General features: G+C 36.1%; 1 protein-coding gene across 1 annotated transcript in view; it reads left to right on the top strand.

Annotated features, from left to right (window-relative positions):
- The window catches only part of PTPRM (protein tyrosine phosphatase receptor type M), a 1,084,438-nt gene that overhangs the window by 659,489 nt on the left and 412,372 nt on the right, over nucleotides 1–12,577 (top strand). The window contains exon 14 of the mRNA XM_042782070.1: nucleotides 4,694–4,768. Coding sequence (XP_042638004.1) covers nucleotides 4,694–4,768 — 75 coding nt within the window. The remainder of the gene's footprint in view (nucleotides 1–4,693; nucleotides 4,769–12,577) is intronic.

Genomic DNA, 12,577 nt, shown 5'->3' with positions numbered 1-12,577 from the left:
TATTAAAAATTCTTCTTGCAGCAAAGGAAGCCACTTTATCTTGACTGCTTAGTCAAACCAGAGAAATGGGAGGATCAGCTAACTTTATTGGTCCTATATAGTGAAGGTATTTGAAATTTAAAACAATTTAAACATCTGGAGTGTTTTTAGCCCCATATTGCTGACAGCATGAAGCTTTAATAGAATTTTCAGATATGAAACCACTTTTAAGTAGCATTCAGAATTTACTGAATTTCAATGTTTTCATTAAAAAAAACCTGTTGACAAATATATTTATAGAGAAAGTATGGAGATGGATTTATTTTCACAAAGAGCTGGGTTTGTAATTTCATGTAACGGTATAGCTTTTAAAAATACATTTCATACTATTTATAAATGTATGTTATGATTATTTTAATAATATTCCAAAGGTATATTTTGACACTAATCATCTCAAATATAAAACCTCATAAAAATTAGACACAGGAAAAACCTGAGGTATGTTAGTACATATCTCCATATGTGTAGAGGATTGCCTGTATTTTTAGGTATCCTCTTTTAATTTATATATCTAGATGCGTTCTTAGTATTTACATATGAACCATACTTCAATTATTGACTGTAGGCAAAATCATCATAGCATAGTCTGTCTCTTGAGTTATGGGTTGACACCATGCAATAGAGTATACTAGATGTTTGGATGTTGTCCCCTTGATTCAGTATTACAGTGGAGTGAATAAAATAGATTTTAACGACTCCTAGAGTCTCTAAAATTTTGTTTTTAATCACATTCATATTTTTATAGTTGGATTCTTTTTAAGACCACTTGGTCCAATTGTGTTTCAGTAATTTGTGTGTGTGTGTGTGTGTGTGTATATTTTTTCTTTAACTTTTCTACTCCTTATGTCTGCCTTATGGTGTCTGGTAAGGAGGAAGCTTTTTTTAATGCTTGTTTTGGAAGGCTTTGTGACAATTAATTCTAAACTGACAGAACACCTCAAATCAAAATCTCTTGTAGTAAATCGGAGTGATTGTATAAAATGAAGTATATTCATTCTAATTGATACAGTAAGCAGTTTAAACTGTGCAGATTATATTAATATTCCATAAAATAATATTCTCTATATGATGATGCCACCACCTATGTTTCTTCTTGACATTATAGCCATTTGGGAGTTTACTTGTTACTTATTTATTTTTAAATTATTTGAGTGGCTACTATACATCAGACAGAGAATATTCTGTGAGATTTCCAAATACAGATACATAAACATAACATGTTTTACATTTTGAAGATTTTGATTGAGTACATAAAAAAATTTGAATTTTTTTTTTGAAAGGTGGGTAGTCATGATTTAAAATGTTCCTTTTCTTGCTGTGAAGGAACTCTGGTGGTGCAGTGCCTAAGGCACTTGACTGCTAACCAGAAGGTTGGTGGTTCAAACCCACCAACTGCTTTGCAGAAGAAAAATAAGGCAGTCTAGTTCCGTAATGATTTACTGCCTTGGAAACCCAGTGCGTTGGAATCAACTCTCTGGCACTAGCTTTCCATCCCCAACCCCCTGCTGTGATTTGACTGACAATAGGGTAGCTACAAGTCAAAACAAAAAATACATGCAAACACATACCATATTCTTTCCAAAAATAATAAAGAAGTAAGAATATAAACAATAAACAAAAAGAAAACAAACCATTTTCCTGCTGTTGTAATTAAAGATAAATCTTCTCTTTGAAAATGTTTCAATCCTTGTAAGTTTACTCTTTTATTTAATTTATATTTGTAATGGAATAGGCATATGCTTTACTGTAAGACCTTAAGGAAACTATGAAGGATTTCCATTGTTCTGATAGAATTTCTAACTATTTTCAGAAATTTGAGGTTTCCTTTTTGTTTTGTTTTTAAATTATTAAGCCCTTTGAGAAGTTTCTCTAGACTTTTTTTCTGTTCAGTGTTCTGCTCAGAGAAAAGCCAACCTATCTAGGCCATAGTGCTAGAGAATGAAAGTATCCTGATAAAAAGAACTGAAAAGAGTGTCTGTTACGATGTAAAGCTAATTAAGATTCTTTTGAATTACTGATGTTCAGTACATGGAAAAGACTAATTATATATCAAGACTATTCATATATGTTAATCTATTATTTAGCTATGGATTTAGAAATAGAAACAAACATGCCATACATTGATCATTCATCATTTTATAGAGAAAATGTTTTCTCTTCTTAATTTGAAATAGTCTTTATAACATGCAACATGAATATATTAAGGCCCCTGAGAAGTTCCTAAAGAAAAGAAACCTGTTTATCTTTGTCCAACCCTATGTTTCCCAAATTTATTTGACCCAAACTCATTTTTCAAGGAATACTGGACAAGCAGTTTGGTAAATGCCAATTCATCAGATTCCAGAAGATCCCACTATCAGCAATAGAAATGTCCCTTCAGAAGTCTGATCACTCAGTATATTTTAAATTCTCCCATATATTCCTTCATACCTAAAAGAGACCCTAAATTTATGAGCATCAGATATTATCTTCAGATTATAAGACTGGAATTTCTGAGTTTGTTTAATCAAATTTTGTGATACTCTTTTTTATAACACATTCTTACTGATATTTTAAGGCAGATGTCAGTAAATTTTTCTGTGAAGGAGCAGATTGTAAATATTTTAGGCTTTGTAGGCTATTTGGTTCTGTCACAACTATTCAACTCTGCCATTGCTTTGCAAAAGCAGCCATAAAAACAAAAACCAAACCCACTGCCATCAAGTCCATTCTGACATAGAGAGCGATACCCATTGGGTTACGAATGACTATGGCTGAGTTTCAATAAAACTTTATTTGCAAAAACAGGCAGCAGGCCTGCTGATCTTGCTTTTAAGGTGATTTGGAACATAATCAAGATTTTTTTCTTATAACTAGAGATAATGGGCATATATAAATCTTTTACAAAGCAGGACATAGAACTAATATAAAAATTTTTCCAGATATTTGAAATGTTACTTGAGGGGCTCTGGTGGCGTAATGCTTAAGGCGTTTGACTACTAATCAGAATACTGGCGGTTCAAACCCCCCAGCCACTCCTCAGAAGCAAGATTGGGCAAGCAGTGATACTGCCTTGGAAATCCAAGGAGGGGTCGCTATGAGTTGGATCTGACTCAATGCCAGTGAGTTTGGTGGGTTTTATTTTATTTGAGGTTGATGTTTGAGTTCCTTTCTATTGTGAGTACATGGCTTCCCTACATAGCTGTTTTCAAGTAAATTTTTGTTCAGATTGTTTACCTATTTGGTATTGGTTGGTACTCTGGTTTCTCTATAAGACAATGGAATTTGTAGAGTAGGTCAAATTTTCCTATAAGTATTGAAAAACCACACACGAGTATTGTTTGGACAGTAACAGTCTATGACCAAGCAAAAATGTTAAGTCTATGAAACTTAGAATTGTCGTCAACTTTGTAGCAAGTCTTAGGAATAACATTTTACTGTATACAACTTACTATATTGGTATGCAAAATTTCATAGTGTGCAGTATTAAAAAAGAATGAGTTTTGTAATGCCTTGGGAATTCTCCATTCTCTGACCAAAATGTTAGTTTATTGATCTAACTTATCAATACTAGAATGTTTTCATTAATAATGTGTGAGAGACTATTAAACCCAATGGCTGCAGTTGTGTAGTTACAAGGAACAGCACTATTTGATCGGTGAAGAGGAATATTTCAAAATATTATGCAGCAGCAGTTTTGAGTTTAATTGTCTGCAGATGGTCGATGATCTATTTTCCTTACTCACTGCCACATTTCTAATAGCACCCAGGCTGTTCCATATAAATTAGTAATCTTTCATGTAAGCCTGTCCTTAATTTTCCAATATTTTTTTCTTTGCATCATTTTCCAGCTGTATCACGTTAGAACTGACGTTTTAATTTTCTACTTTGTTTTTCTCCCCAATATCTGTGTGTCATAAATGTTAACCACTTCAGCCCATCTGCTGAGCTGAACTAAGCCGGCAAACCAAGAAGCCCACGGGGTCAGCATCAAGAATCTGACTTTCGTCTTTGGTCACATGTTAGCCAGGCCAACTATCGCAAAGGCAATTATTTTTTTTAACCAGTGCATTGGGACTGCATGTTTTCTTTTTACTCCTGTAATATGACAAATTAACCTTACAATAAATGGAAATGCTATACATGAAATTGATTTATTGGAGAAATTTTTGTCATAAAAATAATTTTAGTGAAAGATGTTAATATTCTTCACAAAGATGATTTTAGTGAGAAAAGAAAATATTATGACTTAACAGAATTTTAAATAACTTAAAAGGCTCAAAAAGCCTAAAGATTGTCTCATCAGAATTAGCAATGAATATATACTGCACTCAAAGCAAATGGAAACCCTAGTCACTCTTCAGATTTACTTAGGACTAATGTTTTTGTTTTGTTTCTTTACTTTTTTTCCTCCTGAGTTGATCAATCCAAGAGCTTAGCCAAAGTTTGCAGCTACCTAAACTGTGCCTCAACTTAAGTTTATTTAAGAGAAAAGAGTACAGGAAGTCAACACCTTGCTATGTTTTGTTTTTCTTTTTCCCTTTTCTTTTTGCTGCTATTGGAACAAAGTTGAGACAATTTGATATATTGATCGAGATTCTTCTTGCTAGCCTAGCTTCAGTCTGGCTTTTTCTTCCCTCATGCATGCTGACCTGGAAATCTTCCTTTGCCTTAGCCGCGATAATCGTGACTCAGCTTACAACACCATACATTCGCATCGCCCCTGCTGCAGGCGACGACCAACTAACAGGTCAGATGTTCAAGTATAGATGAGTCATCTTGCCCATTTCCTTCTCATTTTTCCTCAGCTTTGTTTTTCCTTTACATTCTCTCCTTTGCTCAAGGCTTGTTGATAATGTTGCAGACCTCTGGTCCAGACCTGTGCCCTTTTAAATTAAGTGATATGCTTGGCTCCTCTATGTGCACATGTATGTCCATGCATTAAGTACAACTCCACTGCATGTTCTCATTGTGTGTTTTGTCTGTTGGTATGTTCCTTTCTAGCCTAATGTTATATAGGAATGCAATTTGCTGGATTTGCAGTAGCTATGATTGCAGACAAAATACATGAGGATATATTCCCAGTTTTCCAAATTAATCTAAAAAGCTTTGTAATTTGAGAGTGAGAGAGGTTTATTTTTTACCTGGAAAGGGCTAGTTTGCACATGTATTTAGCAATGCACAATCTTGTCTGCCAGTGCTATTAAATAGAGCCTCTCAGAGTTTGTGGTGACAATGTTCAAACAGCTTTTCATGTACACACAACTGGAGCAGAGCTGATTGTGTTCTTTATAGATCTTTGTTTCAAAGCAAAGTACCTATATAAAGCAAAGGCACATCTGCAAGTCAAATGCATTGAATAATTTAGGAAAGCTTAAAAAAATATGAATGTCTTAGTCATGGCATTGAACTGTGTGCTTGTTTTTTAACAACAGAACTTAGCTTGTTCATTCATAGTACCTCTAAAGGTAGATGGGCATCTCTATAAACTCATGTAGGAAAAGAGTTCAGTAAATCACTCCAGGTTAAAGGTGAGTGTTAGAGAATCCCAGAAGACAAATTTTGGCCTGCAACACAAGACAAGTCATTGTCAAGACTTAGAACATAATTACATGGGCAAGGCTCAAATTCTGGTTTCAGAAGAACCAGTGATATCATAGTTTGGAGCCAAACAAGAAATGTAAAACTACTTTCTGTATAATTTCCACTATAGTGGGTTTTTTTTTTTTTTTTTTTTTTGGATGAAACTAAGGAATCTCTCCTAACATTTAAGGAAATGGTAAAGCTTAGCTAATGGTTAGAAATTTTAAATGTTTAGGTGGTCCTATGAACTTATTATTTTGGAAAATAAAGCAACCGAGGCTCAGGAAAATTTTAGACTGATTTTATTAGGTAAAGAAGTTATAGGATAATCCACTTCCTTCCCCACTGAAATTCTCTACCTATTTTAAGTCCTCTGTTTGAGGGCTGATGAGCTGTAAACAAACCTGTTGACATTTCTGCTTGCCTTGATTTCAGGGTTTTCTTTTAAGCATATCTCTTTTAGTGATTGAAGTCCTACTTGTTACAGACTCTTACCCTGAACTTCTGAAGTGTTCTTCCTACCAGTAAAAGCACTTGAAAGGCAGTGTCTTTCTTAGCATAAGTCTTTCCTTTTAAACCTTTATAGTTAAGGAATGGCCCATGGAACTCCATGTAGTGTCATATATCCATTTGCAACGTTTTCTGTGATCCTTCAGCAAGTCTGATCCCCACTTATATTTGAGTTTTGTCAGCAAATCATCCAAAAATTGCTTGGTCACACTATCATAAAAGGGTTGTTTATGGGAAATCAAAATTAAATAGCCCCTTGCTCTGGCTTTATCTGTCATCTGCTGCCTTCAAATGAAGCATGTTGTTTACTAGGCATGAAGTGAACCTTCGGAATAGGGCTTTCTCTCTCAAGCTTACATCATGAAGAAAGTACTTGGTAAAGCAACCTCTTTCATCATGCCTCAAAACCCAGTGTGTGTGATCACTTTAGAGACAGTCTGAAGAACACATACCTAGTTGCAGTGTATAGACCTTTATTTAAACTGCAGGTGATCTACGCGATTTACTTTGGTTCATTAGGCATTAAAACAATGAAGTGTCAGAATAAGCTTAAAAACCCAGTGAAAAGAAATACTTTTATCCTTACTTCAATATTTACTGCTGGTTTTAATCACAGCTAATCTTACTCATATAAATGCAAACTCAAGTAATATTTCTTTTGCATTTTCCATTTGGATCAGTGATCAACTTTGATTGAAGTAACACTTGTCAAATGTTTTTTTAATGGATTTATTTATGAGTCATACTGCCAGCCTGAGACTTAATACATTCTATCACTTATGTGACATTCAGTGAACACCTTCTGTGTGCTATGTATAGATAAATCAACTCTTATAAAGAGTCTTATTTTGTATGGTTGCCTGGATGTAACGTTAAAGCCTATATATATATACAGTCTTGTGACTTGTCTCATAAAGGAAAAGGTATCATACTGTCATTTAGGAAAGTTAAAAAAAAAAAAGACAAGTTTTGTAACTGATGGGGGAAAAAAGGACATGTATTTTATAAACCTTTGTCATTGTGTGCTCTGGAAATAATCATTGGAGCATCTTTGATCCATTGATCAGTCATCATTTTGCTGACTAGGTCAGTACTATCCCTTCCAAGGAGCCAGTAGGAAATTCATGAGGGATTCATCTGAAGTGCCTGAAGTGCTTTTTGTTTGTTATAATTATGCTTCAACTGCCCCTGTAAATGCTCTTCTAGCTATGTTGCACCGGGAGCCTTTTATGAGATAATGAATCAGTTGCAGATTAATTCCTGTCGTAGTAGTATGAAGTAGATGTTGATGAGGTTTCACTGGGATAGATGGGCCCTCCCCACCTTGAATAAAAACAAAGAAAACAAGCACTCTTACTTCCTGACCCCAGTACATAGGACTGTGCCTCACACAGCAAAAAGCTCTCATAAATATTTGCTGACTTAATTAGTTGAATGACTGGCCCAATACCAGGAAGAGTCTGAAGAAGGAGCTCAGAGAGTGCAGTGCTGCTGTGATTGATGAGCAGTCCCATCACTGTACTGGAAGGTGTTTTTAAGCTTTTCTGTCCTCAATCCACAGTAAAAAATACGTCTTACATATATACACACACCTAGGTTTAACTGTACACACACACGGGTGCAACTGGAACAAAGACTATACGAAAGTCTCAACACTACTCACTGCTTAAAGTGTACTCTGAATGAAAAAAAAAATCTGGGTACTGTTCACTAAATTGATTTCATTTCCCACTATTGGGTTATAACCTAAAATTTTAAAAATGTTTTCCTAACACAGTGGATTTAGGAGCTTGTGAAAAGGAGCAGAATATATCATTGGAGTGCAGGTTCTATCACAAAACTCCTATCTAAAGAGTATATTGGATAGTATTCTAGAACTTGGAAATGCCTCTAGTCTTTACTCTGTTCCTTTTATCTTGTGATTCATTGTCTCTGATATAGAGCTATATATTTTGAGGAAGAAAAAAGAAAACCGTATATGCTAGAAATTTCACTTTAATTTTTTAAAATTTTTTAAAATGTGTCCAGGCTTTTTATTTTTTTATTAAGATATTTCTGCTTATGATTTACTAACCCATCCAGTTATAAGATGCTGTATGGAGCATGATTTCTTTAAACAAACTTTTTATCATCCATTTTGGTTAATCTATACATCTATATGTTAAGATTTTATTATCCACTTTGGTTAACATGTATACCTATATGTTAAGACCTATATACCCTAGAATATTTGTAAACAAAGTGACTTCTGCACAAATCCAATATATCAGAGTACATAGAAGTTCTTGCTAGATATAATTAATACTTAAAAGAGAGAGAGAACTTGCCAACAGTTATTCCCACATAAAGTTTTAAGCTTTGGAAAAGATCCTACTTCATGGCAACCCCATATATAGGAAAATCTATCATGAAATCATATCTCAAAGAATTCCTTTTTCCCCTTAAAGTGGCTCTAAAGGAAAAGTAGGATTTTTTTTTTTTTAACTGTAAAATACAAGACACAAAAGTCACTGGACCCGTGAGGAAGGGAAGACACACATATCCATACACCTAGGTTTCACCGAGAACCTCTGTGTCCTTCAGATCATGCTATAGACTTCCACACACACTGTTTCACTCATCCTCACAACAACTATGTGAGAGAAATACTGTGATATTTACAGTTGGGAAAACTTAAGTTCAGAAGCATTAGAACCCCCTCTATATGCCGCATAGGTCCTATGTTCAGTCAAATCAGGGCATAAACTAGCCCAGGCTGTGCCCTTCCTCTCAGGCTGCTGCATGTATGAGTTTAGAACCTGCTAGAACAGTCCTGTGTTCTTCCTCCAGGTCTCCTTACTCGTCTCCCAGGCTCTCCAGGCCTGCCTTCTTTCCCACCAAGCCCTGACCTCCTAATTAGTTCTTTTAATTGGTTCTTTTTAACTCCCAGATTCCTTCGGTTCCTTGTCTCCCTTACCCTACCATCCTGTTTCTCCCTAACCCTGAGAGGATCCTGTTGCCTGCTTTCCCTGCTCCTTTTTTCCACATTTCCAGTGTTGTTGAAGAAATGGTAGAAACAGGCAGATCAATTCTACTAGAAATAAGTGCTTTAGACCCCCTGCTTGGTGCCTGCCCCCCTTTCTTGGCAGGTAGTCCTTTCCCAGCCGTGGCACTTTAGGCCTTCCTGATGCCCTATAGAGAGGCTTTGTTTCTTTGGGTATAAACACCATAACTGAGATCCACCACTGTTCTGGTTACCTAGTGCCACTCTAACAAGAATATACCATAAATGGGATGGCCTTAACAAACAGGAATTTATTCTCTTACAGTTCAGAGGCTTTAAGTCCAATTTCAAAGTGCCAGGCTCTAGGGGCTGGATGAAAGCCCCTCAACCTTGGGGTCCAGCTCTGCCTCCTGCTCCTGGTCCACTGGAGCTAGAAGCTTTTCTTCACTCAGACAGCTGCTGGCTGTTGAGGTGGACAAACCCAAGGTTGACAAGTAAAAAGGCACAGTCCCAATGTTACCAAACCACATGGCAGGCCATTAATTTAAGTCCATTGTAAGTCCCAAGGTCGGCAGAGCATGGCAAGCTGCTGAACAATGACACAGCTACGTGCAGGGTTCAAGCATGCCATAAATTAGCAACCATTCCTCCAAGGTTTCTCCTTATATACAAGAAGCAGACCACATTCCCTAAGGCAAGCTACTCAACTGCTCAAAGTAGATTCCACCATGGAGTTGATTACCAGTCTCATCAGGAATATGCTACATCCAGCTGCCTAGCCCCTCAACCAGGCCCAGCCAAGTTGACACACAAACTGAACTACCACCAACAATCCAAGGAAATTTCTGGGACTTTCATAATTGAGTACTTCTGTATCAAATAGAAGCTCTCACTCTGTCTTTCCAGAACACAAATTTATCCTGCTGTCTTTACAAAGAATGAGGCAGAGATCTAGATCCAGTGTGTTGGCAGTTCATGGATTTTTGCCCTGGGCAAGGGCTGAACTGAGTGTACTGGGGAAGGCAGTAGTCTCAAATTACACAAATACTCATTAATCAATGGCTGATAAAGTCTGGCCCCATGATTCTCAAACTGTGCTCTATGTGTCCATGGAAATGCCTCTGGAGCTACCCAGTGAGGGAAAGGGAGGGCTAGTTTTCCATTCAGTCCTCTGCATTAGCTTCAGTTATAACAGCTATGGATAGTGCCATAGGTAAGAGCATCTAGAACTAAACTGCTTACATTCTAATCCCAGCTCTGTCACTTAACAGCATAGTGACCTTGGACAACTTACTCTACATCTTTACCTCAGTATGCTTCTCTGTGAAATGGGGATGATAGTGGTATCCACTTGACTGGTAACCAGAAGCTTGGTGGTTCAAACCCACCAGCCACTCCTCGGAAGGAATGTACTTCTGTAGTGATACCGCCTCGGAAACCCAAGGAGGGATCTCTGTGAGTCGGGTCCAACTCAACGGCACACATAACAACAACAACATACAAAACTATGAATATATCTACATATATATAACTTTGTAACTTGCATTTTTCATGTAATGTGTCATTAAATTCCCTTTCAAGTCAATACTTATCAGTGAATTTTTTTTTCTTATAAGTAGTTACATATTGTTCCTCTGGATGGCTAAGTTATGACCTAGTCACCCAGTCTGTTGATAATATTTTCACCAGTAGTTTTCCACGTACATTTTGATATAGAAGCAGTCATCAGAGACCCAAAAATTTCCTTGGGCTGATGGTGATGGGAAAAATAGCCTTCTACATATGTTCTTTCTATTTTAACTTTTATTTCTATATGATTCCCAAATGTGGTTCAAAGGGTAAATATATATGTATGTATATATAACTGGCCAGATTACTTTCCTCCCAAATTGTAGTGACTCACACTTCCACCATTCATTAAATGCCACTTTCCCCACGTGCGCTAGCTACTAACATTCTAATCCAGGGTGATGGAGGTGAAAACAGTATTATGTTTATTGGCCAATTAATTTCTTCTTCTGTGAGTATCGATTCATAACCTTTTCCTAGTCAGCTATCATTCTTTTGTCTTTGTTTATTATGTCTTTTGGCATAAGGAATATTTCATTTTCCTTTATTTCTCCAAGGTCTTTATTTTGCTTGAGAAGGACTTCCCCATATCTCACTTTATTCAGCTGTTACCCTGAACTTTCTCACAACATTTTCATTGTGTGTTCTATATTTAGCTCTTGAATCCATCTAGAAATTACTATTGAAATGGTATGAGGTGTTGAAGGGAAATGGTCTAAGTTTTTTTTTAATGTAACTAATGCCAATTATTTCAGTTATGACAGCACTCTTCATTAAGTAAACAATTATCTCCTCACAGACTTAAAATGATATATTGTTATATACACTGTTTTCCTATATACCTGAAATTTCCACTTTAGATTATGTCATGGTCTTCTTTGTCTTCTCCTCTGCTATTACCATAAATCTTTTGGTTGTAGTGGCTTTTTATGACATTTTGATATCTGATAAAACTAGAATTTTGTCTTTATTCTTTGTTAAAAGCATCACCATTTATCATTCTACATGTACTTACCAGTTCTTGTAACAGCCTCCAATACCTGGGATGAATGGGTCCCCTCTTCCTTTTTTGAACTTCTCTCCTACTCTCCTTCTACCTCATTTCAATACCAGGCACATTGGTTTCCCTGTTGTTTGAACATATCACCTGAACTCTCAGCTTTGAGTTTTTTGTCTAGATTTCCCTAGCTTCGAGAAGTTCCTGGGCAGTGTAAGCGGTTAACAAGCTAAGTTGTTAACCAAAAGTTTAGAAGTCCAAGTCCACCCAGAAATACCTCAGAAGAAAGGCCCGATTTAAAATAAATAAATAAATAAATAGTCAGCCATTGAAAGCCCTATGGAGCACAGTTTTATTCTGACATACATGAAGTCACCATAACTTGGAATCAACTTGACAGCAAATATTTTGTTTTGTGGTCCCCACCTCAAGAATATTCTTTATCAGCTATCCACTTGGCTAACTCTTTCACCTCCTATAAGTTTTTGTTCAAATCCCATGTTGTCAATGAAGCATTCTTTGAATACTCACCCTTCTTAGTTCTACAGTCTGCCATGATACCTCTCCCATCCTCGTACCCATTACTTTCTCCTTTTTTGTCAAACTTAGAACCTTTCTACACATGTTTATTTTTTTGTTACTAAATCTTTTTCCCTTACAAGAATGTAAGCTCCCTGAAGGCAGGAATCTTTGTTTCCTATATTTTCATATTCCTAAAGCACCTACATGATGATGGTTATGTTCCAAAATATGCCACTGAGATTCACATTGGAATCTTATTAAGGGTATACATTTTCACAAGAAATACTGACAATTTGAAGGCAAGTCTTCTTCTTTTTTTTTTTTTTTATATTATTATTGTGATTTGGGTGAAGATTTACAGAGCAAATTCACTTTCCATACAGCAGTTTACATAT

The sequence above is a fragment of the Orycteropus afer genome, unplaced genomic scaffold (genome assembly GCF_000298275.1).
Source record: "Orycteropus afer afer isolate SDZICR_OR568_19922 unplaced genomic scaffold, OryAfe1.0 scaffold00234, whole genome shotgun sequence".
Lineage (NCBI taxonomy): Eukaryota > Metazoa > Chordata > Mammalia > Tubulidentata > Orycteropodidae > Orycteropus > Orycteropus afer.
This window is presented reverse-complemented; position numbering and strand designations above follow the sequence as displayed.